The 27,166-nt window shown below is 39.8% G+C and overlaps 1 protein-coding gene and 2 pseudogenes across 2 annotated transcripts in view; 1 reads left to right on the plus strand and 2 right to left on the minus strand.

Moving 5' to 3' along the window:
* The window catches only part of RALA (RAS like proto-oncogene A), a 73,244-nt gene that overhangs the window by 13,402 nt on the left and 32,676 nt on the right, over positions 1-27,166 (minus strand). For both annotated transcript variants that reach the window (XM_047849334.1, XM_047849333.1), the window contains 2 exons: positions 4,309-4,461; positions 1,677-1,885 (listed from right to left, as the gene is read on the minus strand). In XM_047849334.1, coding sequence (XP_047705290.1) covers positions 1,677-1,885; positions 4,309-4,422 — 323 coding nt within the window. In that variant the 5' untranslated portion in view covers positions 4,423-4,461. The remainder of the gene's footprint in view (positions 1-1,676; positions 1,886-4,308; positions 4,462-27,166) is intronic.
* LOC125153481 (aspartate aminotransferase, mitochondrial-like) lies at positions 19,017-22,743 on the minus strand (annotated as a pseudogene).
* On the plus strand, positions 22,742-26,624 carry LOC125153484 (cell division control protein 42 homolog; annotated as a pseudogene).

A 27,166-nucleotide genomic window follows, 5' to 3' on the forward strand; every position in this document is an offset into this window, starting at 1 on the left:
ACTTGCTCCATAATAAGCGCTCAAATATGTGCTGAATGAGTGAATAAGCACTGACAGTTCTCTAACTTTCAACACGTCTCCCAGGACTGTAAGTTAGCAGGGCCTGCCACTGTGTGCACTTTATCCCATACATAACTCCTTCTTTAGAGACAACAAAGTTAATTTTACAAATATATGTGCATTTTAAAAGTTTCTCAATGACGTGTCTTGTCCTTGAGATTCCCTGAGTTCTTGACACTTTCGAATGCACACGGAAAGGAGGCTTTGTGTAAGCCCAGGTTCAGTTTTTGCTCAAGTGCTGGAAAACTTCTTTCCTTATCTGTGGAAATCCTTGTCATCCTTCATGCTCATCTATCTCAAGAAGGCCTCTGAGCTCCTCTCCTCTCCTGGTGGTCCCTGTAATCATCACTGCCCACGTCTCCTACTCTGTCACTACCTTGTTCTTGGTTTCAGGCCTTCATCATCTAGGCTGTGTGAATCTTGAAAACAGAGGGTTCACCACATGCTTCTTTTGTGTCCCTTATACCAAGGCAAACACTTAAACAGAAATAAAAAATATATAATTAAAGACTACTTTTGGGGCGCCTGGGTGGCTCAGTCGGTTAAGCGTCCGACTTCGGCTCAGGTCATGATCTCACGGTTTGCGAGTTCGAGCCCCGTGTCAGGCTCTGTGCTGACAGCCCAGAGCCTGGAGCCTGCTTTGGATCCTGTGTCTCCCTCTCTCTGCCCCTCCCCCACTTGTGCTCTGTCTCTAACAAAAATAAATATACATTAAAAAAAATAAAAAAAAAAAGACTACTTTTGATTACGCATGTAGTAACTGAGGCTATTCAAGAACTTATTCGTGGCCTATTTCTCTTAGAACCCCTCTCCCCTTCACCAACCGCCTCCCTGCAAACCAAAGGGATGACAGAATTTGATTAGGCAAATAGTAAGTGAGATATAAAAACTATTGTATCACACAACCCAGTGTACCACTCTACGGTATTATTACTTCTATTAATTTTATTTTTACGTTTATTTATTTTTGATAGACAGAGAGAGAGCACAAGTGGGGGAGAGGCAAAGAGAGAGGGAGACACAATCTGAAGCAGGCCCGAGGCTCCAAGCTGTCAGCACAGAGCCCGATGTGAGGCTCAGATTCACAAACCGCGAGATCATGACCTGAGCTGAAGTTGGACGCTTCACCGACTGAGCCACCCAGGCGCCCCTACTTCTATTAAGATAATCGGTGTGCACTGTCGGGGCATCTGTGTGGTGAGGAGGATGGCGATGTGCCCGCTCAGCATCACACGGGTGCTGTAAAGCCAGTGACTAACGCAGAAAGATCTGAAATCTGGGTCAGAGCTCCATTATGTGATCCAAGCATCAACTATTCCAGCAGCATTAGTACTGTACTCTGAAGAGAAATACTCCAGTAACGCCTAACAGACTTTGGGGACTGAGGCTGCCACCATCTCATGTGGCAATACAGAGGGCACGGGGATGGCTGGAAGATTACACGACGTACATGGAACACCCGAGTGTACATGCACTGTGGATGGAGTCACGCACTACCATCAAAGAGGGAATAAACACAACTGCACACAGAGGGAAAGACTAACAAGTAACCACCTCTGGTTGTCCACTTGTTTCTGGGGAGGACACCTGTACAACGGCACTCGTCCCTGACACACCTGAAGTCGGCTGTGGCTGCAAAGGATTCCATTTCTGTAATCGAGAAGACACAGAGGAAACCCTCCCCGCTCCGAAAGTAGTTGTCTCTAATTGCAGCGTAATCCTCCTGCCCAGCTGTATCCAAGATATCGATCTGCACTTCCTCCCCATCCAGCACGACCTTCTTCCGATAGCTGTCTGCTTTGGTAGGCTCGTAGTCCTCCACAAACTACAGAAGATGAAATAGAGATTCACGTGAAGCTGCTGAAATAGTACAGAGAGGTCCCATGTACTCTTCATTCAGGTTTCCCCGATGGTAAAAACTCATTAATTTAAATTTTCATTTTAGGTAATTTGGTGGCTTCGACATTTGTAAAAAGCCAGGGTTAAATGATTAAGTCTAGACTGTTTACAGCTTGAAAACGGTGCTGTTTTCTTCCTTAAAACACCATAACTACAAAAGCTATTACACATATATTTAATCAAATACATAAAAATTCCTTTCAATGTGACACTAAATATAAATTTTCATGCCAGAATTGTGGAAATAACTTGAAAGTAAGTCAATATTTAGGTAAGCATTGAGAGTTGTGAAATCTCTTTTCTAAAATGAACCAAATCAAAAAAGTGACTTATACTACTCAGTAGAGTGGCAAATCATGAACTTTTAGATCTCTCTCTAAACATCTGATTTTTAAAATAACAGTACAACTAAACAACTTTACATTCCCACATCCATCTTCAACTCTGTAAATCTCCCCTTGATATTTTTGATCACTGTATCATTGTTAGCATGTAAGAATGTATACATACACACTTTTGTAGGGTTTTTTTTATTAGGTCCTATAAGTATTTTCATTATCTGATATGTTCTTATATATTGGCTCAATGTCTATATCCCTCTACGAGAATTTAACCCTTGGGAGTAGGGACTTGACTATTCTACTCATCACTCCATCTCCCAGAGCTTAGAACATGTCTGAAACACATAGACGCTCACTAAATAATTATTAAAAATACGAACACAGTGTATTTGTAACTATAAAGGCTATGGAAAATTCTACCATATTTACATGCTAATTTTTATTTGCATATTTATGAATATCAAATACAAATATTCAGATAGCACATCAGATACTATGGTGAATATTAGTATTTATCAATACTAAATGAAAAGTTAAGCATTCATCAAATGTAAGGTATGTGAACAGTCTTACCTTTTTAAAAATTTTTTTTATTTATTTATTTTGAGAGAGAGAGAGAGAGGGAGAGAGAGAGAGAGAGAGAGAAGAGAGAGAACATGCACACATGTGGGTGAGGGGCAGAGAGAGAGGGTGAGAGAGAATCCCAAGCAGGCACTACTACACTGTCAGTGCAGAGCCAGCTGAGGGGCTTAAACCCACAAACATGAGATCATGACCTGAGACGAAATCAAGAGTTGGATGCTTAACCAACTGAGCCACTCAGGCACCCTGTGAACAGTCTTACTTTTGACCTCCTCCATATTGTCAAGAAGGGGCCTGAAATTAGCAATTAGTTTGAAAGACTAGTTATTAAAATGAGTAGTAGGGAAAACAGATTGAACAGATAAATCAGCAATTTCATTTAAAGTACCATTTCAATCTCCTCTCTTTCCAAATTTTTTATTATAGTCCCCAGCGAACAAGATAATTGATGGAAGCATTTTGTGTGTGACAGAATGCTGATGAGCAGGAAATAGGAGACATCGGGTGGTAAGGATCTGCAGGATTTGTTGTCAGGAGACCAGGCTTAGAGCTTGGTCACTCATCAGAGATCACTCTTCTTGGGTTGGGTAATCTCCCTGGGGTTCTGTTTTCTCATCCGTAAAATGGGGATACTACCATACCATGCAGGATTGTTATGAAGATTAAGTAAGAAAGAATAATCATAAAACCCTGCTTCTATTGGAAGAATTGAGGATAAATGCTTAAAATGGATTATCAACTCTTAAATCATTTAGGCTTGATAAGGAAACTCTAGGGAAATAAAGTTCAACATAAATACAGGAACACAAATCTGTACCTTCTAGTGATTATATTTTAGGGCCATAGCCTTTACTTGTTTAATGATGAGTATATGCTAAGCCAAATACTACAATTGATTTCTCCATGATTATTAAAATTATTTTATTATTGGGGCATCTGGCTGGCTGAGTTGGAGGTGCATGTGACTCTTGATCTCTGGGTCATGAGTTCAAGCCCCAGTTGGGTGTAGAGAGTAGTAAATAAAACTTTAAAAAAAATTATTATCATTACTATTGTTAAAGTTATCACAGGACACCTATGTATGTTAACTTTAAGTCTCAATTAGGTACTTTACCTACTAGTTCTATTAATTCAAGGTGGGAATCTCCATTAAAACACTTCAAATGAAAAAGCCAAAGTTAGATTGCTTCAAAATAGGTACTGTTTCCAGTTCTGTTTTGTTTTTAAAGTAAAGGTTTTTAAGGATCTTGAATTATTGACTCGTTAAATCAACATGTGTACAAATAGCTCTGAATTTAAAAACAGGAAAAAATGATTACTAGCTTTCAAGGACTTAAGGAATACACCTAAAACAGCACCAAAACTAAGCACACAAATACTCTCTGAAAGCCCAAACTTCGATATCCATTAAAAAATCGGCACTTACCTCATCATACATGAACTGTAGAGTCAGAGCAGACTTGCCCACACCACCACTGCCCACCATGATGACTTTGTGTAAGGCCAAAGAATTCTGACCCTTGGGCTTATTTGCAGCCATCTTGTGTCAAAGAGTTTTCAGCAAAGGCTTAAGAAGAATCTAGAAGAATAAAAAAATAAGTAATGCTCAGTACAGTCTTCCTCAGAATTCCAAGTGTAGGAAAGAGATAAGGTGTCCTTGGGCTTCAAGATACTAGTTTTCATTCTGCGGTGATTTTCAACAAACAGCAAACGAAGCACGCTCAAGAATCACTTATGAGAGAACACCATGACAATACAAGTATGTGACTCAAGGGCATTGCTCCTACAATAGCTAGTTTTCAGTAATGAGCTATGACCAAAGGTGAAAATTTTGCAGCACAACCACATGCTGACAATAACGAAGTATTAGATGTATTAGAATATCATCACACAGATTAGGAAAACAGGCTTACCAATCACTTCGTCTTCATATTAACCTTTATTGGCAATAATTAAAGAGATGTTTCTTCTAAGTCTAGGAAGAAACAACTGACCAAAAAAAAACACAAAAACCAAGGTTGCTGATCGAAAGGCTTACTCACTGTCAGTTTATAAAAGAAGAAACCTCATGCCAGTAACTTGGTAGCAGAATTAGACAGAATCCAATACTGTAGATCAGAGCTCCCAAGGGACATTGTGGAGGAGATGGCCGATCTAACTTAAATCCCTGGACCCAGTGCACCCTCAGTTTCTTCAGAAAGTGCATTTGTTTATTGCCCTCACGTGCTTAGTGTGTGGAGACCGGATCCTCCAGAGGCTGGGGTGCTGCTGTACACTAACGGCACCCCGTCACTCTGGCTCCAAAGCAGGTCCCTTGGCCGGGAGGTCACGGCAAACACGGGGTTTGGGTGGAGCCCAAGTGAGGAGCTTTTCTGTTACTAGAGGCTCGAGGGGTTGCAGGTGGCTGCAACACCCTTCCTTCTCAGCGTCTTTTGACTTGTTTTGGTCCTGGGACAGCTTTCCCAAATTGCAGCTCATGGGACCACACCTGATCCTGCCTGCCTCTCCGTCCTGTGCCCATCTCCCCACTCGGCTGCATCAGTCCCAAGCCGGCCTCCTTCAGTTCTTCAGATGCTCTTCTGTGCCTCTTGGCCCTTGCCATGCAGTATCCTGTATTTGGCATATTCTTATGCAAGTTGGCTAAGACCTCTCTGTTTCTGGATCTCAGTCTTACCTGAAACTCGACCTAAATTATGCTCTCCTCTGCCCTGTGCGCTCATATAGCATCTGATACTTTCCCTCATGACCATTATCACGAGCTGAAATTGCTTGAAATGTGTTAGTTGCTTAATATGGGTCTTCTTCCCGAACATACCAGAAGCGGGTTGAGTGCAGGGGCCATAGTCTAGTTGGTTTACTTTATGCTTAATGTGACTAACATGGCTGGGTAAAGTCAGCCACTCAGTACGCATGTGCTGAATGAATAAACAAATGTTCTCAGTCTGACAACCTTGGGGAGTAATTTAGACTGTACCGGTATAAAGTAGCCATTGCTACTAGACATTCAATCACAAGCCTGGGCAAGGACAGTCTACTGTGGGTCTGTGCCTCACACACTGGCTATAACCCAAGAGCTGGGCCCTTCTCAGGCTCTGCCCAGAAATCACGCCCATATGACTATTTGCCCAAACAGAAAAGTCTTAAAGAAAGAAACAACTCATAATCTTACTATCCATTTAATATGAACATGTTATACTTTGAGACTGCTTTCAATCTACGTGGAGTGTAACTCTGACACTATCTGTGCAATTTCTTTTAAAAAAAAATTTTTTTTTCCCAACGTTTTTAATTTATTTTTGGGACAGAGAGAGACAGAGCATGAACGGGGGAGGGGCAGAGAGAGGGGGAGACACACAGAATCGGAAACAGGCTCCAGGCTCTGAGCCATCAGCCCAGAGCCTGACGCGGGGCTCGAACTCACGGACCGCGAGATCGTGACCTGGCTGAAGTCGGAAGCTTAACCGACTGCGCCACCCAGGCGCCCCTATCTGTGCAATTTCTGATCCCGTTCTTATTTCTGTAACATTTTAGCAGAAGCAGTTTGCACTGTGAATTGTATTGTAAAGACTCTACACTTGGAGGCTAGCAGTTTCATCAACTCAACAAACAAGAGCTGAGTCCCCCCTTTTTCCTGGGTACCAAGGACATGATTGTGAATGACTATCACTGCTCAGAAACAGTGAAAAATACCAGTGTATTTCAGATAACTGATAGCCTTATTCAAATAACTTAAAAGCCTTAAGTATACTAAGCCTCAGTAGCTTATGGAACATGCTCTTGCTGGTGTTCCTATATAAATCAGGAAATGATCCTCACTATTATGATCCTTACTTGCTGGCAGCTATAATCATTTCATGACTATGTAGCTACCGATTTTTATCTATCTATCTATCTATCTATCTATCTATCTATCTATCTATCTAGAGTGTGTGTGCATGCATGAGCTGGGAAGGGACAGAAAGTGAGAGAGAGACAGAGAGAGAGAGAGAGAGAGAGAGAGAGAGAGAGAGAGAGAATGAATCCCAAGCAGGCTCCGTGCTGTCAGCACAGAGCCCAATGCAGGGCTTGAACTCATGAACCCGTGAGATCATGAAATCAAGCATCAGTCGCTTAGCCAACTGAGCCACTCAGGAGCTCCTACAGATGTATTTAAAGTCACAAAACTGAATGAACTCACTTTGGGATAAGATGAAGATGGGTAAGAGAAGGCAGCAGAAGAGATATCCCTGAGACAGCTCAACAGACTTGTTCAGGAGGAAAAGTGGCCACTCAGGAGGAAATCCAGTAATTGTACATAGAAACTGGTTGACTGTCAAATCCTGCTGGGAGGCTGAGCTGAGATATAAGAAGATAAGAGACTTACAGAGAATTGATTACTAGATTTTGGCAAGATGGAGATTGCTAATAACCTTGGGGAAAGTCATTTCACCAGTGAGGTAGGAATCACAGCCTGAATGGGGTGTGTTGAAGAGAAAACAGGAGGTATAAAAATGCACTTTTTTACTCTGAAGATGAAGAAATGTGGCCATAGATGGACAGAGTTTTTGTTTGGTTGCTTTTAAAACGTTATTAATGGATGTTCATATGATAATCATCCAAAAGAGGCAGAAACACATTAACACCAGAAAGGATAAAAACCGTATCGTCATCTCATTAGATGCGGAAAAAGTATTTGACAAAGTACAATATCCATTCATGAAAACAACTCTCAACAAAATAGGTTAGAGGAACACATTTCAACATAATTTTTATTATATATATATATATATATATATGGAAAAAATACAGCTACCATCATTCAGGAACAAGATAAGGATGTCCACTCACCACTTTCATTCAACACAGTATTGGAAGTCCTAGTCACAGCAGTCAGACAAGAAAAAGAAGTAAAAGGCATCCCAATTGATAAAGAAGAAGTAAAACATTCACTATTTGCAGATGACATGATGCTCTACATAGAAAACCCTGCAGACCACCATAAAACTACTAGAACTGATAAATGAATTCAGTAAAATCGCATATAAAATTAATATACAGAAATCTGTTGCATTTTTACACACAAATAAAGAAGCAGCAGAAAGAGAAATTAAGAAAACACTCTCATTTACAACTGCACCAAAAATAGTACGATACCTGGTGAAGGGGAGGGGCAGAGGGAGAGGGAGAGAGAGAATCGTAAGCAGGCTCCACATCCAGCACCAGAGCTCAGAACTCTGGGCTCGATCTCAGAACCATGAGATCAAGACTTGAGCCAAAATTAACAGTCAGATGCTTAACTGACTGGGCCACCCAGGCACCCCTACTGTTCAATTTTTTAAAGTGATGTGCTAGAATAATACTATAGAACCTATTTGGTTAGAGGTGGGTTTTGAGTTTTCAAGCTGTTTTTCTCTGCTTCGTTCAGAAATTAGATACCTACACCATGCTCAAAATATTCATTTAAATATGAATTACCTGATTTTTCCCCCTCCTTCTCTTCCTTCCTCCATCAACAAAGGCACCGCTTTTGGTGCTGAGCCTATGGAGTTGAACTCCACAGGTCTAGGGTCTTGCCTCATGTTTAGCTGAGGTGTATGCATACTGTATGAGTTTCCTGTTGCTGCTGTAACAAATTACTACAAACTTATAGTGGCTTAAAATAATACAAATTTATTGTATTACAGTTCTGGTTGCCAGAAATCCAAAATGAGTCTTAAGGCTCAATCAAGGTATCAGTTGGACAGATTCTTTCTGGAAGCTCCAGAGGAGAATGTATTCCTTGCTTTTTCCAGTTTTTAGAGACTGGCACTCCTTGGCTCTTAAACAGTCTTAAATCTCTTTGAAAAAAGAATTACATCTCTTGGCTACATCACAACAATCTCTGCTTCTGTGGTCATATTGCCTTCTCTTCTACGGTAGTCAAACCTCCTTCCACTTCCCTCTTAAAAGGAGACTTGTGATTACATTTAAGGCCCACCAGAATTTTCCAAAATAATATCTCAAGATCCTTGATTTAATCACAAAGTCCCTTTTGCCATAGAAAGTAAGATTCACAGATTCCAGAGATTAGGATATGAGTATCTCGGGCCATTATTCAGCCTACCACATAAAGTGGGTCAAGGTGCTTCAGACCACAAACCTTCAATCCAAATTCTAAACTCTCTATTTTAAACTTTAAGAAGTTTTCTAGAAACGATCAACCTAGTTCTCCAATACTGAATAAGGAATACTCTTATCAAGTAAGATATCAAATATTCTCTGGCCACCAAAAGTGAAAAACCCAACGATCTTCATATTTCCAGAGCTCATTATCTTTAGACTTTCCTAATAAAGGTACTTATTATTAGTCTAGCAAAAATATTAGCTGGTAAATTCTTTAAAAAAAATTTTTTTTAATGTTTATTTATTCTTTTCATAGAGAGAGACAGCATGAGCAGGGGAGGGGCAGAGAGAGAGGGAGACACAGAATCCGAAGCAGGCTCCAGGCTCTGAGCTGTCAGCACAGAGCTGGACGCTGGGCTCGAACCCAGGAGCTGTGGGATCATGACCTGAGCTGAAGTCAGTTGCTTAACCAACAGAGCTACCCAGGTGCCCCTCTGACTGGTACAAGTTCTTAATGAGAGATTCTTTGTCAATAAAGAGATTAAATGAATTATTTGCTTCCCCTCCTATTTCAATAGTGCATTAAAAGTTTATGATCACCAGAAGTTCAGTTCCTATCAAACCATTACTAATCACATGTAGGTAGAGGCCAAATTAGTGACTCACTCTCAGAATATAAAGTATTTCATACAACAACTCACCCATGGCACTCCCTATCTGCATTAAGAATATCTGCTCAATAAAAAATTCCCAGGAATTTATTATAAAATTAACAATTTCAGAAGAATTAGAATATACCTGACCAAGGAAACAAGATACACTATTCCTTTTTGAAAGAGTTTTTTTTTTTTTTAAGACTATTTAGGTTTATTACCAGGCACAAATAACAATATTGGTATATTTTTCCAGCCATTTATTTTATTTTTATTTTTTTTAATTAAAATTTTTTTTTCTTTTTTAACATCTTTTTTTTATTTTTATTTTTTAACGTTTATTTATTTTTGAGACAGAGAGAGACACACAGCATGAATGGGGGAGGGTCAGAGAGAGGGAGACACAGAATCTGAAACAGGCTCCAGGCTCTGAGTTGTAGGCACAGAGCCCGACGCGGGGATCAAACTCACGGACCACAAGATCATGACTTGAGCCGAAGTCGGCCGCTTAACCGACTGAACCACCCAGGCGCCCCCCCAAAATTTTTTTTCTTAATGTTTATTTATTTTTGAGACAGAGAGAGAACATGAACAGGGGAGGGTCAGAGACAGAGAGGGAGACACAGAATCCGAAGCAGGCTCCAGGCTCTGAGCTGTCAGCACAGAGCCTGACACGGGGCTCTAACTCACAGACAGTGAGATCATGACCTAAGCCACAGTCGGAAGCTCAACCGACTGAGCCACCCAGGCACCCCAATTTTTCCAGCCATTTAAATAAAGCACAGGTATTATCAATAGTGTTTAATGCTCCAGAGTATGGAAAAAGCTTCCAAATCCTCCTCAGAAAGCTAGCTTAACATTGATAAAGTTCTAACAAAGAGATAATAAAGGAAATGTAGATTAACTGATCTATCATGTGAATACAGTGCAAAAATTCTAAATAAAAAATGTTACCATATAGAATCCAGCATATTAAAAGAATAAACCAAAGTGACCAAGTAGAATTCAACCAGATATTGTAAGAATAGCTTTATATTTTAAGAAGTCAATAGAATTCCTCAAATTAATAGAAGAAAATAATCATATTATTATCTGTATAAAGCCTACACTATTTGTAAAATCCAAAGTCTGCTGCTCATAAAAACCTTAATAAAGTAGAAATTTATTGGTACTCACTTAATATAGAAACTGGCTACCTTAAAGCCCACACCCTAAAAGTATCACTGTGCTTCATGATAAAATAAAACATTTCCATTAATGCTTTTTTCAGGAATAAGAATGTCCACTATCACCACTCTTTAGCATTGTTCTGATAGTGGCATCTGATGACATCAGAAAGAGAAATAAGGAGCAAATGACCATTATTAACTGATAATACGATTTCATACTTAGCCCAAAGGAATCAACTGAAAAATTGCTATCAAAAAGAGATTTCAAAGGGTAAATGGTTCTATACCAAATATGTTGTATAAAGAATGAATTTCTTTTCAAATAAATGGCTAGAATGTATAGTGGAAGAAGGGGCCAAAGCAATTAAATGGGGGAAATGACAATCTTTTCAACAAATAGTCCTGGAAAAATTGCATAAACCTTAGGAGGAAAAGAACCTCTACTCATTTCTCACCCTGTGCCAAAAAATTAATTTGATATGTATGATAGACTCAAATGTAAAGCTAACATATAGTCTTCAAAAAACAGAAAAATATCTTTGAGACTCTGAGGGAAAAAAAGATTTTTTAGAGAGGACACAAAAAATATGAAGTACAAAAGAAAAAACTGAAAAACTGGACTATCAAAACTAAAATCCTCTACTCATCAAAAGGGACTGATGAGAAAATTAAAAGGTAAGCCACAGGCTGGGAGAAAATATTGTCAAAGGACTTGCATCCAAAATATATAAATAACTCTAACAAATTAATAATAAAAATATAAGCAACCCAGGGGTACCTGAGTGGCTCAGTTGGTTAAGCCTCCGACTTTGGCTCAGGTCATGATCTCGCCATTCGTGGGTTCGAGCCCTGCATCGGGCTCTATGCTGACAGCTCAGAGCCTGGAGCCTGCTTCAGATTCTGTGTCTCCCTCTCTCTCTGCCCCTCCCCTACTTGTGCTCTGTCTCTCTCTCTCAAAAATAAATAAACATTAAAAAATATATATATATAAACAACCCAATAAAAACTGGGCAAAATACTTGAGCTTCATAAACACTTCATAAAAGATTATTTCTTTATCCAAAAAGTTCATAAAAAGTTGCTCAATATCAGAAGGACATTCAAATTAAAGTCACAAGGATACCCTACTTTATGCCCACTACAATAGCTAAAATTAAAGAGTCCACACTGAATGTAGGAAAGGATGTTGAACTTTCAGAACTCTCATGCCTTGCTGGTGGGAGTATAAAAATGGTACAATCATTCTGAAAAATGGCAATTTCTCAAAAAGGTAAACAAACATAACACATACCCTATAACCCAAAGTTCTACTCCTACATTTTACTCAAGTGATATGAAAACATCTGTCCACAAAAATACTTGTACAAGAATGTTCAGTTTTCTTCACAGTAGCCAAAAAGTGGAAACCAAATATCTAAAAACAACAACAATATATACAGAGAGTGGAAGAAAAGACTCGATTTACAAGAGCACTCACAAAGAGTACATAACAGAGAATGAAATGAACACAAACTGTGTAAAATATACATGAAGACAATTTAATAATGTACTTGGGTAACTTTATAAAGGGTGACTCAAATAAATGAAGATAGATCTTGTTTTGGGGCAAGAAGATTGTACACTGGTTAACAAAATTTTGATAATAAAAGACTATTAACTTTTAATATACGAAAATGTATTCACAATAAAAAAAACACCACCACTGAATCAAAAGACTAAGGACCTGATTTAGGAGTCATATGATCTATCTTCTAGAGTTTCCTTTACCCTTAAATTTGTGAAAGTAACTTTTTTTAAGTTTATTTATTTTGAGAGAGAGAGAGCGAGAGCAGAGAGAGTGCAAGCAGGGGAGGGGCAGAGACAGGATCCCAAGCTGTCAGCATAGAGCCCAACACAGGGCTTGAACTCAGGAACCATGAGATCGTGACCTGAGCCAAAACCAAGAGTTGGACGCTTATTATCTCATTGAGCCACCCAGATGTCCCTGTGAAGGTAATTTCTGATGTTGAAAACTGGCTTTAACTTTTTTTTAAAGGCAGTTTGGTATACATACAATAAAATCATCTTTTCAATGAGTTTTGATAAATGTAGTCACGTGATCACTACCACAGTCAAGATCCCTAACGTTTCCATCACCCCTAAAAGGTTCTTCTGACCCCCCTGCGGTCAATATCCCCCCATGACCCCATCCCTTGGCAGCCATTGATCCAATTTCAGTTCCTATTGCCTTTTCCAGAATGTTATATAAATTGATCATATTGTATGTAGCTTTTTGTACCTGGTTTCTTTTACTCAGCTATGGCTTCTGAGATACATCCATATTGTTACATGTACCAGAAGTGCGTATATCTTTTTTTTTTAACATTGGATGGTATTCGACTGTCTGGAAATAGCACAATTTGGTTACCTATTCACATTTATTTGGGTTATTTCATTTAAAAAATGTTAAAGATGAAGAAGCTATACACATTCATATACAAGTCTGTGTGTGTGTGTGTGTGTGTGTGTGTGTGTATCCCCACCCCCCCCACCGTGCACTTCTTTTGGGTAAATACCTAAGAGTGGGATTGCTAAACTGCATGGTAAGTTTGTTTAAATATGTTTTCCAAGTGGTGTACCTTTCTGCATTTCCACTAACAAGTAGGCGATTTCCAGTTGCTTTACATAGGGTACTGTCATCATCTAGGCAGTCTAGGACATCAGCATTAGTATTTCATTGTGGTTGTAATTTGCACTTTCCTAATAACTAACCATGTTAAGCATCCTTTCATGTGGTTATCTGCCATCTATATAGGTCTTTGGTGTTCAAATCTTTTGCCCATTAAAAAAAATTTTTTTGTGTGTGTGAGTTGTAAGAGTTCTTTATATTTTCTGGAACAAAAAAATTTTTTTTACCAGGAAATATTTTCTCCTAGTCTGTGGCTTATCTTTTCATTTTCTTTACATGTTTTTTGAAGAGAAGCTTTTATTTTGGCGAAGTCCAATTTATCATAGTTTTGTTTCATGCTTTTGGAATCCCAATAAGTCTTTGACAAATTTTAAGTGACAAAAAAACTATTGTTTTTAATATTTATAAACAAAACTTTATTAATTAGTCATTATTAAAAAGAGAAGGTGGAAGGAAGTCCAGGTGAAACAACGTTAATAGCAACTGACACCCTTAAGTCTTCCTTCATTTTGAAGAATACAATTAAGCTCTATATGAGCAGCATTCAAAGTTAGAAAGTCACTGCAACACTGTTTTATTTTTGAGATGGAACAACATAATATTTTCCAACTATTCAAGCTGCACTGAATAACAAGAACACAAAATTATAATAAAGACTGAACTAAGGAAAGTAATACTATTTTAAGGTTACAGTAGCTGGAAACTGCTTAAAGATGGCTTAACATTTTGCCTTGTCTGAATAGTAAAAGTTATTTACATGACTTGCCAGACACGTTGTCAGATATCAAAGCACAGACCTAAAATCACAAAGGCTTGAATTACTTTATCTCCTTGGGCGTCAGCTTGTTTGTAAAGCCAATGTTAACATGAATAAAACAGCGTATATATGATAAGCATCTTTTTATTTATTTTTAAATGTTTACTTTTGAGACAGAGAAACAGAGAGAAAGTGCAAACTTGAGCAAGGGAGAGGCAGAGAGAGATGGGGACAGAGGATCCGAAGCAGGCGCTGTGCTAAAAGCAGACAGCCTGAACCACGATATCATCACCTGAGCTGCCCCTATGCATCTTTTTAGAAGATAGTACCTTTAATGCAGCATATATTCAGCCCCCATTCAGGGCAAAATTACTAACAGCAGCACAAAGGTAAAACCCTTGCCACAGTTAAAACTAACAAAAATTTTCCAGAACAAATGAGGAAGTGATGGCTAAGCAAAGACTTGAAAGACAAAGCAATAGTAGACCAGGTGAACCTGGGAGCCATGGTTGGAGATAAAGTTGTAAGAAGTAAAAAGGGCCAGAAACAGAACGTTATGTACCAGGAATGTAATGATTTTTGTCCTCAAAGCAGTGGAGAACCACCAGGAGTTTTTAAGTGAGAGACTATGACTCAGAAGGGAGAACAGCTAGAAGCCTACAGGGCCATGGTGACTTGAGTGTGGACTGGGAGGTGTTGATGAATTCAAGAGACACTAAGGGAAAAGACTCAACCAATATGGGGACCTATTAGATGTGTGGGGTGAAGGAGAGGGGAAGTTCAAGCCAAATTACTTAACTCTCTGACTAGAGTGGATGGACATGGGTAAGGAAAAGAAGCAGCAACAGCCTTTTGTGGGGTAAGGGTAGGTAGTGAGAAGAGTTCATGCAAGGAAATGATGAAAATCACTTTAATAGTTCAAAATAATTTAAAAATTGAATCTAAGATTGTATAGCTGAAATATAAGAGGTTTTCTCACTCTGGCCCCAGTAGTTTTGTTAGCACATTATGACTTGATTTCAGTAATGCCGAGAAATAAGTAACAGGGTGAAACCCGAAAGGTAAAAGAGTAAAAAAACCTATAAACTACTATCGATGGCGATTTTAACCCCTAAGTGTGCTTTTAAAATAAGATTATGTACTTTAGAAAAACATTAAATTGTTAATACTTATAAAGAATATACATTTTGTATATTCCTATATTCCTATGCTAACTCTGGGAGGATAAATAACAGTAACCATTTGAATTGTGAAACGTGAATATGTTCCTTAATTGAAAATTAAATAAATTAAATGCTTTTACTCAATTTACCAGGTACAAAACTGCATGAAGAAATAATACTCAGAGTCTGGATGCTTAGTGATCTAAAAAAAAAAGTATAATTTGGATAAGTTATACCTGCTTTAGGTTCTACTGTGTATGAGTTATAAATTAGTGTATATACACTCTCATTTTCTTCTTGATATATTTAGGAACTTCATATTGTCTATGAAAGCTTTGCTAATTAAAAAAAATGCAACCAGAAAAAATAATTGAACTAATCCTGTCTGAATTATCCAGCTTAAAAATTATTCAACTAAGTAAGGCTTAGATCAAACTTAAGACATTAGAAGAAATATTGACAAAAAGTTTAACAGTAAACAGTCATAAGCACATAAAATATATTTTTTAAATATTTATTTTGAGAGACAGAGAGAGAGAGAGAGAGAGTACATGCATGTGTGCAAGCAGCTAGGGGTAGAGAGAGGGAGAGAGAGAATCCCAAGCAGGCTCTATGCTATGTACACATAGGAGTGGATGGGCACATAGATAAGTCAGGATCCCCAACTTCAAGGATTTTACCATCAAGTACAGAGACATGGGGGGAGGAGGTTAAGTTATAACACAAGTTTGCCTTCTGCATCCCTTTCCACTTAAGTCATACTTGTTTTTCTGTGTTGTTTTGTTGACCTCATGGCTGTAATTCTTAATGGCTATTTAGTATGTCATTTTGTGCATGTACAGCAGTTCACTTACTGAGTCCTGTAAGACATGACAGCCATTCAGAATTATTCAGTATAACAATTAATGACCATCTATCTATTTCTATGTTTAAAATGCTTTTCATGCTGTTTCCATAAGAAACAGAAATTGAATGAATGGATTAAGGTTTATCAGGCATAATGTCCAACTGCTTTTCAAAAGTTCTGTATAATTGTTCACAACATTCCTATTAGGCAATTGGTATTCTTTAAAAAAATCTGCTAATTACATATTAGGAAAAAGATCTCATTGTTATTTCTAATTCCATCTTTGATTACATGAGGAGGGTGAATTTTTTTCTATGTATTTGGTTATTTTGTGAATTGTTAATTCATAATTGTTAATTCATTTATAATTCCAAGTCACCACTGACTAGGCTTTCTTTCCTCTAGCTTCCCCAGTCCACCACAGCAGGTTTCCTCCAGTGGTGGAGAGATCTACTTCCCATTACAGATCTGGAGAAGTCAAAGACTCCATGTTCACTGTCATTTTAATGGTGTGTTTCCTTCAACGTTCGTGGGCAAGGAACAGGTTGACAGGTTGGATTCTTCTTCAAATATCAAAACAAGGAGAGTTTACCATGTGTCACTAACACTTTCACTGCGACTCCTAATCCTCCTCAGGCTGAGAGTTTAAAAAGAAACTTTTTTCGAAAGCAGATTTCCAAAATTAGCATGGGAACCAATGTTGTTGAAGCATTTGTATGGGTAGGGTGTATGGGTAGGCTGTCTAGTTGGCTCTTAATGCGTACAATCATAATATCATGTCCTATCATCTCTTCTGCTCGGTTCCTCCTGAAAGCATAGATTCCCCTCGCAGCCTCTCCTCATGGGTATGCTGGACCGGGGCTTCCTCCACCCTGGCCCACCCATCAGTGCCATCTGTTTCCTGCCTTCTAAAACCTGGAAAGTCTCTGCTTTGCTCATGGCCACTCCATCTGCTCCTACTCTCAGTGCTTGTGAGTTTACAAATTTCTGTTTATAAATTTTATTTTCCTCTGTCATGTCACAGGAAGTTGGAGACACAGAGGAGTCAGTCTATTGGCTTTCAGTACAAACGAGTTAAAATCTTCAGTTGACTTATTTGGAATCCCAAAAATTTCAAATTCAGGAACTTCGAAAATCTCAACTAAAGAGTCTAGTTAAGATAAACCTCAGTTTTAAAGAATACAATCAATTTTAAGTATTCAGTATCAATTATCAATTTTCAGTATCAATTTTAAGAATAAATAGGTTTCCTGATATAAGTGAGCAAGTAATCACACAGAAAGAAAAAAAAGAGGTCAGCCAGTGGTCTTCACTGCTATAGAAAAGTGTTGATATGATTTTTTTTTCTAATGTTTTCTTTATAGCACTGGGACAGCTTAGCTAAAACTAAGAATTTATAAAGGGACATATTGATCCGTCATACTCTGCAAATTAAGTACTGAAACTATTTTTATAAATCAGTAACTTAAAGCTAAAGATGAACTCTACAGCAATAAAGAGAAATTCCCTTTGTACCAACTAATCTCCACAACAGCTCTATAACAGACCACTTGCTGAGTTTCTATTTTGTGGAAATACGGTAGCCAATTCTTTTCATTTATTTTTATTTGGAGGGGGGGTCTGCAGTAACTTTATTTTAAGAGAGAAACCAGGGTTCAATAAGTCTACATGATTGGAGCAGATAGTGGTTATCTTTCCAAAGGGTGAAGCCTGAGCCCAGCTGGCGGCACACAAAAGGTTAAAACCAGAGCCCAGATACCCTCTTTCCTGACTCTGCCCTGCATTGCCCACTCGTGACGTGAGATGAGACACTGCACAACTGCACTGAATGAAGTAAGGGGTCCAACTGGGCAGAGGCAACATCCCGTCAGGAGACAATCAATCACTAAAGAGGATGCTGAAATCCAGTGCAGTTACCTCTTCCATGCTATTCTTTGATAAGGAAAGTGAGGGTATGGGATGAGAAGTAAATTATACACTTCTTCAAATAAGTCAATCCTATAGGATGGGGCTGACAGTCCATCAAGCAGCAGAATAGGATGAAAATCTAGGCTAGTTATAGATCTCTGTGCCTCAGGAAAAGAACAGCAATAATAAGGGAGAAGAGAGCAACATTAAAATGTCTGAAAGTATTAAAAAGAAAGGCCTTTTTTCTTTTTCTTTACTTTTTTTTTTTTTTTTTTACATTTATTTATTTTTGAGAGACAGAGAGAGACAGCATGAGCAGGGGAGGGGCAGAGAGGGAGGGACACACAGAATCAGAAGCAGGCTCCTGGCTCCGAGCTGTCAGCACAGAGCCCGATGCTGGGCTCAAACCCACGACCCATGAGATCACGACCTGAGTCGAAGTCGGACGCTTAACTGACTGAGCCACCCAGGCGCCCCTTATTTTTCTTAAATAAGACAGGAAACAACATCTTTTATTTTCCTCACTGCAGCGGCAGCAGACTCGCTGGTTTTCATGAAACACGGTTTCTGGAACGAGGTCTGTTGATAAGCTTGCCCCATCACCAGAGGACAAACACAGGGCTACTGCTCATGTTAGAACTAGGTCTTCCCACAATGCCTCTTGTAGGTGCTCTTCGCATTCTAGAACTACAGAGGTGTCCCCAACACCAAAAGGTGCTTCTGTTAAAGCTCCTGATCTATTGCACTGGCGTGATCGACAGGTTTTTTGGGGGCTCTATCTTGCACATGTACACTCTTTTGGAACACTGGAATTAAAGGATGAGCAGGAGTTTGTCTTTGAGCCACAAAGTTTCAGACACCAGCCACAGATGCCTCTGCCCCATTTCACTACATGTTCTTTTCTGAAAACACATTCAGTGGTTGAGTGTTAAGTACTGTGGTTGAAAGAAATGACTTGCTCACCACCATCCACCCTCCTTCTTCCTCTGTGTGAATCTCACAACCACAGAGGCTGTAGACAGGAAGGTGGTCTTTGTTCCCTCTAACCAGGGAAATTACTTGGTGACCTAGTAAGTGGCATGGACAAGGTAGTCCACGTTGCCTGAGGTGATCATTTGTCCGGGAGATGGAGAACTCCTTGGTCAGCCTCTCCACCTGCTCGAGCTTTAGTCCTGTGAAACCAAACATGCCCATCTGGTCAGTGATGTGCTACCAGTTGTGGCAGGAGCCCTCCTTCGTGAGGAGGGAGACCAGCTGAGTCTGCACGCTAATGACGTGGTTGGCCATGCCTTTTACTTCCTGCAACCATGGTTTCTGCAGGTCAGGGCTGGTCAGGATGGTCGAGGCAATCCGTGCTCCACTGATTGGAAGGTTGGAATGCACCAGACAGATCAAAATCTTCAACCGTGACCCCACCCTGTAGGCTTCATCAGCATCTTTCCCGACTACAGTGAACGCTCCCACACACTCACCAAATAAGCCATGTTCTTGGCATAGGATTAGCAGAGACAAACATGAATGCCCTGTTCAGTGAAGTGGCATACAGCCCAGGCATCCTTGTTGCCATCAACCCTGGCAAAGCCCTGGTAAATAGGCCATGTCGAGGAATGCAAAGAGATTGTTTTTCTTCACCACTGTTGCTCTATCCTTCCAATGCTTGGGGCAAGGGTCCTCTCCCGTGGGGCTGTGGGCACGGGTATGCAGGAGAAGGACGCTTTGCTGTGGCATTTTCGAAACGTCCTCTTTAGCGCCTGTGAAGTCAAAGCTGCACGTCTTGGGGTTAGAGTATTGATTAACCATGTAGCCGCAGGCCAGCGTCCCTGAAGATGGGCGTGTGATTTCTTCAGAAGCATTTGGGCAGAAAGGCAGCTCAGCTGAACTTAAAAAAAATCTTTGCAGAAAACTGGCTCCAATCTTCAAGGCCCCAGTTTCAGAAACGGTCTGCATAGTGACATACCAGTTACTTTTCAACGTTTTGTTGTTCTCACCCAGGGCTAGTTCTGCAGATGCCTCACAAAATTCAGCAAGTCTCGCAATGGGAAGGTATTCTTTGTCAAATACTTTGCAGCAATCTGGGCCTCTGCCTTCCAGACACTAGGGAGCACAGAAGGCTTTCCATTATCATCTCAGTAGGCACCAACTCCCAGAATGATCTGTTTGCTGTTGGTGTTTCTCTTAAAGGCTCCTGTGACTCCCAGGATGGCATCCGGGAGCCCCATCTCCATACGGGTCCACCAGGAGCTGGCTCTGCCAGAGGCTGCAGCGGTGAGGCCTGGGTGGAAGGCGGTAGTGACCCTGGACAGGACACAGCCAGAGAACAGCAGGGCCAGGGCAGGTGGCAAGAAGGCAGTGGGTAACTGCAAGGCAGAGTGGAGGGCCAGCTGCCAGTTCTTTTTAAATAGCAACACAGAGCCATTCAAAACAGAGAAAGAAAGAAAACACGAACTAGTAACCTTTGAAATTCTGACTTGCTCTTGTGTGCGGCATCACACATCCATCCATTCACATTAAGCATTTGGTACGTACTCTGTGTGGTTTACTGTAGACGTATGGCACAGCAAAATGACAGGAAATATCACGGTTTTTAATTAAAAACTAACAACGTGGGGCACCTGAATGGCTCAGTAGGTTGAGTGTCCAATTTCGGCTTGGGTCATGATCTCACGGTTTGTGAGTTCGAGCCCCACGTCGGGCTCTGTGCTGACAGCTCAGAGCCTGGAGCCTGTTTCAGATTCTGTGTCTCCCTCTCTCTCTGCCCCTCCCTTGCTCATGCTCTGTCTCTCTCTCTCTCAAGATTAAATAAACATTAAAAAAAATTTAAAAAAAAATTAAAAAAAAAAAACTCTAACAACGAATATAGAAAATAGACTAAGCTTATGTTTATTTCTTTCTTTGTGTATGTTACTCAAGGCTTTATTTATTTTTATTTTTATTTAAATTCTACTTAGTTGGGGCGCCTGGGTGGCTCAGGTGGTTAAGCATCCGACTTCGGCTCAGGTCATGATCTCACGGTTCGTGAGTTCGAGCCCCGTGTCGGGCTCTGGGCTGACAGCTCAGAGCCTGGAGCCTGCTTCAGGTGTCTCCGTCTCTCTCTGCCCCTCCCCAACTCATGCTCTCTCTCTGCCTCTCAAAAACAAAGAACCATAATTTAAAAAAAAAAGAAAGAAAAGAAAGAAAAAAAGACTTGGAAATTCCTTGAAAATCATGAAAACATCCTTTAGCACCTAGATTTTCCTTCCAAAGATTGAGTACTGATAAATCTTAATTTGAGATTTGATCATATCTTACAGTTAAAAATGACTAATTTGTTGAGTCATGAAAATAAAGTTTCAGTTCATGACTATATAATTGACTACATGAAAAACATACCGGTCTGTATAAAAGAACTTGTACATTAAAAGAAAAACAACCTGAAGGGAAGATTCTCTCACAGGTGTTTTAGTAGGTGTATGCGCTAGAGTCATCTGGGGAACTTTTGAAAAATGCACTTACCCAGGACCCATGCATGAAGATCCTCACTGAACGAGCTAGGATGCGGACAGTATATATTGTAAAAGGCTGACCTGATCATTCTAATTTGTATCTTGGTTAAGAATCATCACTCCATATTATCATAAAGTTGAACTATATAAAACTGCCAACATTAGATTTCTTCTTTTACTTAGAAATCAGCAATTTCATGATTCATTTATTATTTTTTAAAATAAACTTTATTTAAAAATTTTTTTAATGTTTATTTATTTTTGAGACAGAATGCGAGTGGGGAAGGGCAGAGAGAGAGGGAGACACAGAATCCAAAGCTGGCTCCAGGCTCTGAGCTGTCAGCACAGAGCCCAACGTGAGGCTCGAACTCACGAACCGCGAGATCATGAGCCAAGCCAAAGTCGGACGCTTAACTGACTGAGCCAGGCAGGCACCTCATGACTCATTCAATAGACAGTGGCCTAAGACTAAAAACAGCTAACATTTACTGAACATACTACTTTGTACCAGGCAGTAAGTTTTGTGCACCTGTTGTTGCCAGTTTTATAACACTAGCCAAGAAGTGGGCAAAGACATCCCCAGACTTTGTGTGGGGAAGTGAGGGGGAAAGAGAGGCAGTTGAGAAGGGGAGGAGGTGAGTCAGGGATGATACCACAGGGCAAATCATCATTGTATTTGGAATAAAGACCACTGGGGTTCTCAATGGATCGATGGAGGCAGAAAAGACCAGACAACAGTAATTTAAAACAAGTCCCTGGGACACCTGGGTGGCTCAGTTGGTTGAGCATCCAACTCTTGATCTGGCGCAGGTCACGATCCCAGTGTTATGGGATCGAGCCCTACGTCAGGCTCCGTGCTGAGCATGGAGCCTTCTTAAGATTCTCTTTCTCCCTCTGCCCCTCTCTTGAGCTCATACTCTCTCTCTAAAGTTAAGAAATTAAATTAAATAAATAAAACAAGTCCCACATACAGCAACTGCCTATGTGGCCAAGGAAAGGGACAAGACTCCTTGGTCATTTCCAATTCGTCTAACAGGCAGAACATGGAACAGAGTGTATGTCAAATTACTCTAAGCAGGAGTGGGTGGACGGTGAATGACAGTGGGTATCAGGAGCTCATTGGGGATAGTCATGGCTCATCAGGAACGGTTGGGAATCATAGGCTGGGAAGTAGACCCACACACAGGTAAGCTTTCAATCTCTTCAAACTGTATCACCAAAAGCCAACCATACATTTAAAATTAAAACATTAAACATGTGCACCTAAATGCAAAATAGGGGTTAGAAGCAAAGGTGTTGCAGCTCATTATCACTTAAGGTTACAGGCTTCAGCACAGATGACAATTTGATGCTCAAAGAGATAACATTCGGAAGGTCCAGGCCCCACAGAAAGTGAGATTTACCCAGGGATCTCATTCAGTAAAATATCCCCTTCAGTATACTAGCCTCTTTCTTCCAATTTTACACGTGATAGGATTTTAACAAATTATTTTCATTTTTACCTACAAGTTTCACTGCAAGATGTTTTTTATTTTTTATTATTTTTTTTTCAACATTTATTTATTTTTGGGACAGAGAGAGACAGAGCATGAATGGGGCGGGGGGGGGGGGGCAGAGAGAGAGAGGGAGACACAGAATCGGAAACAGGCTCCAGGCTCTGAGCCATCAGTGCAGAGCCCGACGCGGGGCTCGAACTCACGGACCGCGAGATCGTGACCTGGGTGAAGTCGGACGCTTAACCGACTGCGCCACCCAGGCGCCCCGATGTTTTTTAAATCAAATAAACATAATGCAACTGAAGAACCACAGAAGGAAGTCTTAAAATATTCTTAATCCTCTCATTTTTCATAAAAGGAAATAAGGGCTAGAGAAGAGTTAAGTCACTTGCAAGAAATTCCACAGAAAGTTGTGGTAGAGTTAAAACTAGGAACTGACCCAGCACGGTATGATCCCGCAGAATCTACGTATCTGTGCCAGTGCAGTTAGAGCAGGCGTGCAATCACTGTGTACTCACAAACGACTTTAGAAGCCAGTATCCCATATCCTCATTCTTTTGCTCTATCCCAAAACCCGGAGTTCAACTCAAGGGATGGGCTGAGCATGTTTATTAGTAACTGGTACCCACTTACAGGCTTCCACAGTCACCAATCCATCATACTGGATGACTGAGTTCAAGTAACCTCCTGAAGGACTGGTCTCACGTGATCTAGAAATTTCATGTTATGCCAGGTGTTGAAAAACATGGTCTGGGTTAGGCAGTGGCCGGTGCTGTATGACGACACAGAAACTTGTTCCAGTAAACCCTCTTTAACAACAAAGGATCCTGTTTCCAGATAACTGGCTGCTGCTCAGAAATCACATTTCTTCTTTTCTGGGTTCTTGCCATCTCTTGCTATCAGGAGATGATATCAAGAATCAATAGTGCCTTACAGAGAGTCATAACTAATTCCAAATTAGTGAACCTTGACTCAAAAGGTTTGAAAGGAAGAAAAATAAAATAGTAAAACCTCTTACAGGCCATTTTACAAGATTTCCTACTGAAAACCAGCAAGGATGAATAGATGAAGCCTGTATTTAGCTCCAGTAGACTAAATTCTTAAGCCTAAATATAGTTGTCATTCACATAAACCCAAGAAGCAGAAACAGGAAAGTTCAGGTAGTTCTGAACTTTGAATTACTAGTTCTATTTCAGTTGAAAGGATGCAATTATAATGTATAAAGCTTGGGAATAAATTTAAGATCTTGGAATAAGAGTTTTGACCCTGCCACCCCAAAAATTATGTATTAACTAAAATACCAAAGGGACTCAACACCCCTTATTGTTAATAATGTCTGCCTTTTTATGTAACTATAACCTATCACAATAAAAAGTGAAATTAGTTTGACATGGCTTAGCTAAAATTCTTCAAAGACTCCGTAAGTGCTCTTAGGTTGAAATCTAAATTCTATAACATTGTCTCCTTATACCATGTGCCCCTGATCCCTTTTTTATGCTTCTCCCCTCAAACTTTATATATCTTAATCCTATGCATTTTCCAATTTCTACTATGTGTGGACATTTGGGAGAGTTTGGGTGAGGAGGGAGTATGGATTAAACAATAACAAAGTAGGTCGTAGGTAGTTGAACAATGATACCGAGGAAAGAGTAATAGGCCCTGTAGGAACTGGCATGACACAGGACTTGAAGCAAAAGATATACCTGAAGCGAGTTTACAATGATCACATGTTCTGAATACTATGTCCAGATCTACTTATCATTTTTTAAATAAAACAATAAAACAGGGATTATAGTATGAAGAAAAGATTAACAAGTAGGAAAAGAAAAATTTTAGTGATCAAGTTTAACTACTGTTATTCTATAAAATTTTTAGAATTTTATGTGTAACAGCTTTATTGAGGTATAACATATAATAAACTGCACATATTTAAATATGACCCACCGTAATCCCCCGTAGCACTGCCACACCCCTTAATACATTGCTCTGATTTCTATATAAATTAATTAGCATTTTCTATAGTTTCTAGAATTATGCTGTATGAACTCCATCAGGCTTCTTTCACTCCATGTAATTTTGAGATACATCCCTGTTGTTGCCTGTATCAGTAGCTCTTTTCCTTTTACTGCTGCACAGTAGTCCAGTATACAGCGTTACTACAATTCATTTATCCATTCATCTATTGGTGGACATCTGGGTTGTTTACAGTTTTTGACACCTGTTGACAAAGGTGTAAAAGGCAATGCAATAAAGAAACGACAGTTTTGTGGTTTTTTTTTTTTTAAGTATGCTCCATGCCCAGCTTGGAGCCCAATGTGGGGCTTGAACTCACAACCCTGAGATCAAGACCTGAGCTGAGATCAAGAGTTGGATGCTTAACTGAGCCATCCAGGTGCCCTAGGATAGTCTTTTCAACAATGATATTGGAACAATTAAGATATCCATATGCAAAAAAATGAACTGAGATCCATATTGCAAAACTTCTAGAAGAAAGCAGAGTTAGGCATATGACCTTGGATTAGGCATATGACCTTGAGTTAAGTAATGATTTCTTAGCTAGAATGCCAAAAGCAAAATCCACATAAGAACAAACTGATAAACTGGACTACCTCAAAGTTAAAAATTTGTGTTCTTTAAAAGACAGTTAAATAAACAATTACAATCATCGACTACATTCCCTACAATGTGCCTTTTATTCCTATGATTTATTCATTCCATAATGGTGACAGATGGCAACTATATTTGTGGTGAGCACAGCATAATATATAGACTTATTGAATCACTATATTATACCTGTAACTAATGTAACATTGTGCCAACTATATTCAAATAAAATCAGTTTTTAAAAACATATTTTCTGCCTTCAAAAGATAAAAGTTAAGAAAATGAAAGGATAGAAAGGTCCCAGTGGAGAAGCTGAAGTCAACATGGAATCTGAATATTCAAAATAGATGCAAAACTGTCTCAGCATGGCAGACAAGTAAGTGCACTGTTGTGGGTGATGGTGCCACTGGTAAAATGTGTCTCCTGATACCCTACCGGACACACTTCCATCTGAACATGTACCAACTGTTTTTGACAACTATGCAGTCATAGTTATGGTTGGTGGAGAGCCATATATTCTTGGACTTTTTGATATAGCAGGGCAAGAGGACTGTAACAGATTATGACCATTGAGTTATCCACAAACACATGTATCTCTAGTCTGTTTCTCACTCTTTTCTCTGTCCTCACTCAAAACATGAAAGAAAAGTGGGTGCCTGAGATAATTCACCACTGTGCAAAGACTCCTTTCTTGCTTGCTGGGATCCAAACTGATCTCAGAGATGACCCCTCCACTACTGAGGAACTTTAAGAATCAGAGAGGCCTATCACTGCAGAGACTGCTCGCAGGCTATCGAGTATATGGAGTGCTCCGAACTCATACAGCAATGCCTATGGAATGAACGTGTTTGAGGAAGCAATACTGGAGGGCCCACAGCCAGAACCAGAAAACCCGCAGGTGTATGCTGCTATGAACCTCTCTCCAGAGCCCTTTCTGCGCAGCTGGTGTCAGCATCGTACTAAAAGCAATGTTTAAATCAAACTAAAGATGAAAAATTAAAATTTGTCTTTCCAATAATGACAAATGCCCTGCACTTAACCCACATGCGCTGGTGTGAGACAAGGCCCATAGGTATGGCCCCCTTGCCTCCCCTGATACTAGTTAATTCTGAGTGATTCTGTATTGCCAGAAAAGTGATCAGTACTAGTTTTTGTTCTGTTGTTTCCAAAAAAAAAAAAAAAAAAGTTTTCATTGTTGTTTAAGAGAGAGGCCCGCTTGTGATGACTCTGTAGCAACCAATTCGGGTTGCTGAAGCTTCTCCCCGGTTCCACTCTGGAGAGTAATTGGGGACATCTTGGTGGTATTTTTTATTTTCCATTTTTAGGGTGTGTGCTTGCTTTGTTTTATTTAGTCTTTAAAAAAAAGTGTCATTAACTAGTGGACAGCCCTTAAGGGGAACAGGACAAAACTGATTCCACATTCCACTTCCTAGATCTAGTTTAGAAAACACGCCCC

This window comes from Prionailurus viverrinus, chromosome A2 (assembly GCF_022837055.1).
Source record: "Prionailurus viverrinus isolate Anna chromosome A2, UM_Priviv_1.0, whole genome shotgun sequence".
Lineage (NCBI taxonomy): Eukaryota > Metazoa > Chordata > Mammalia > Carnivora > Felidae > Prionailurus > Prionailurus viverrinus.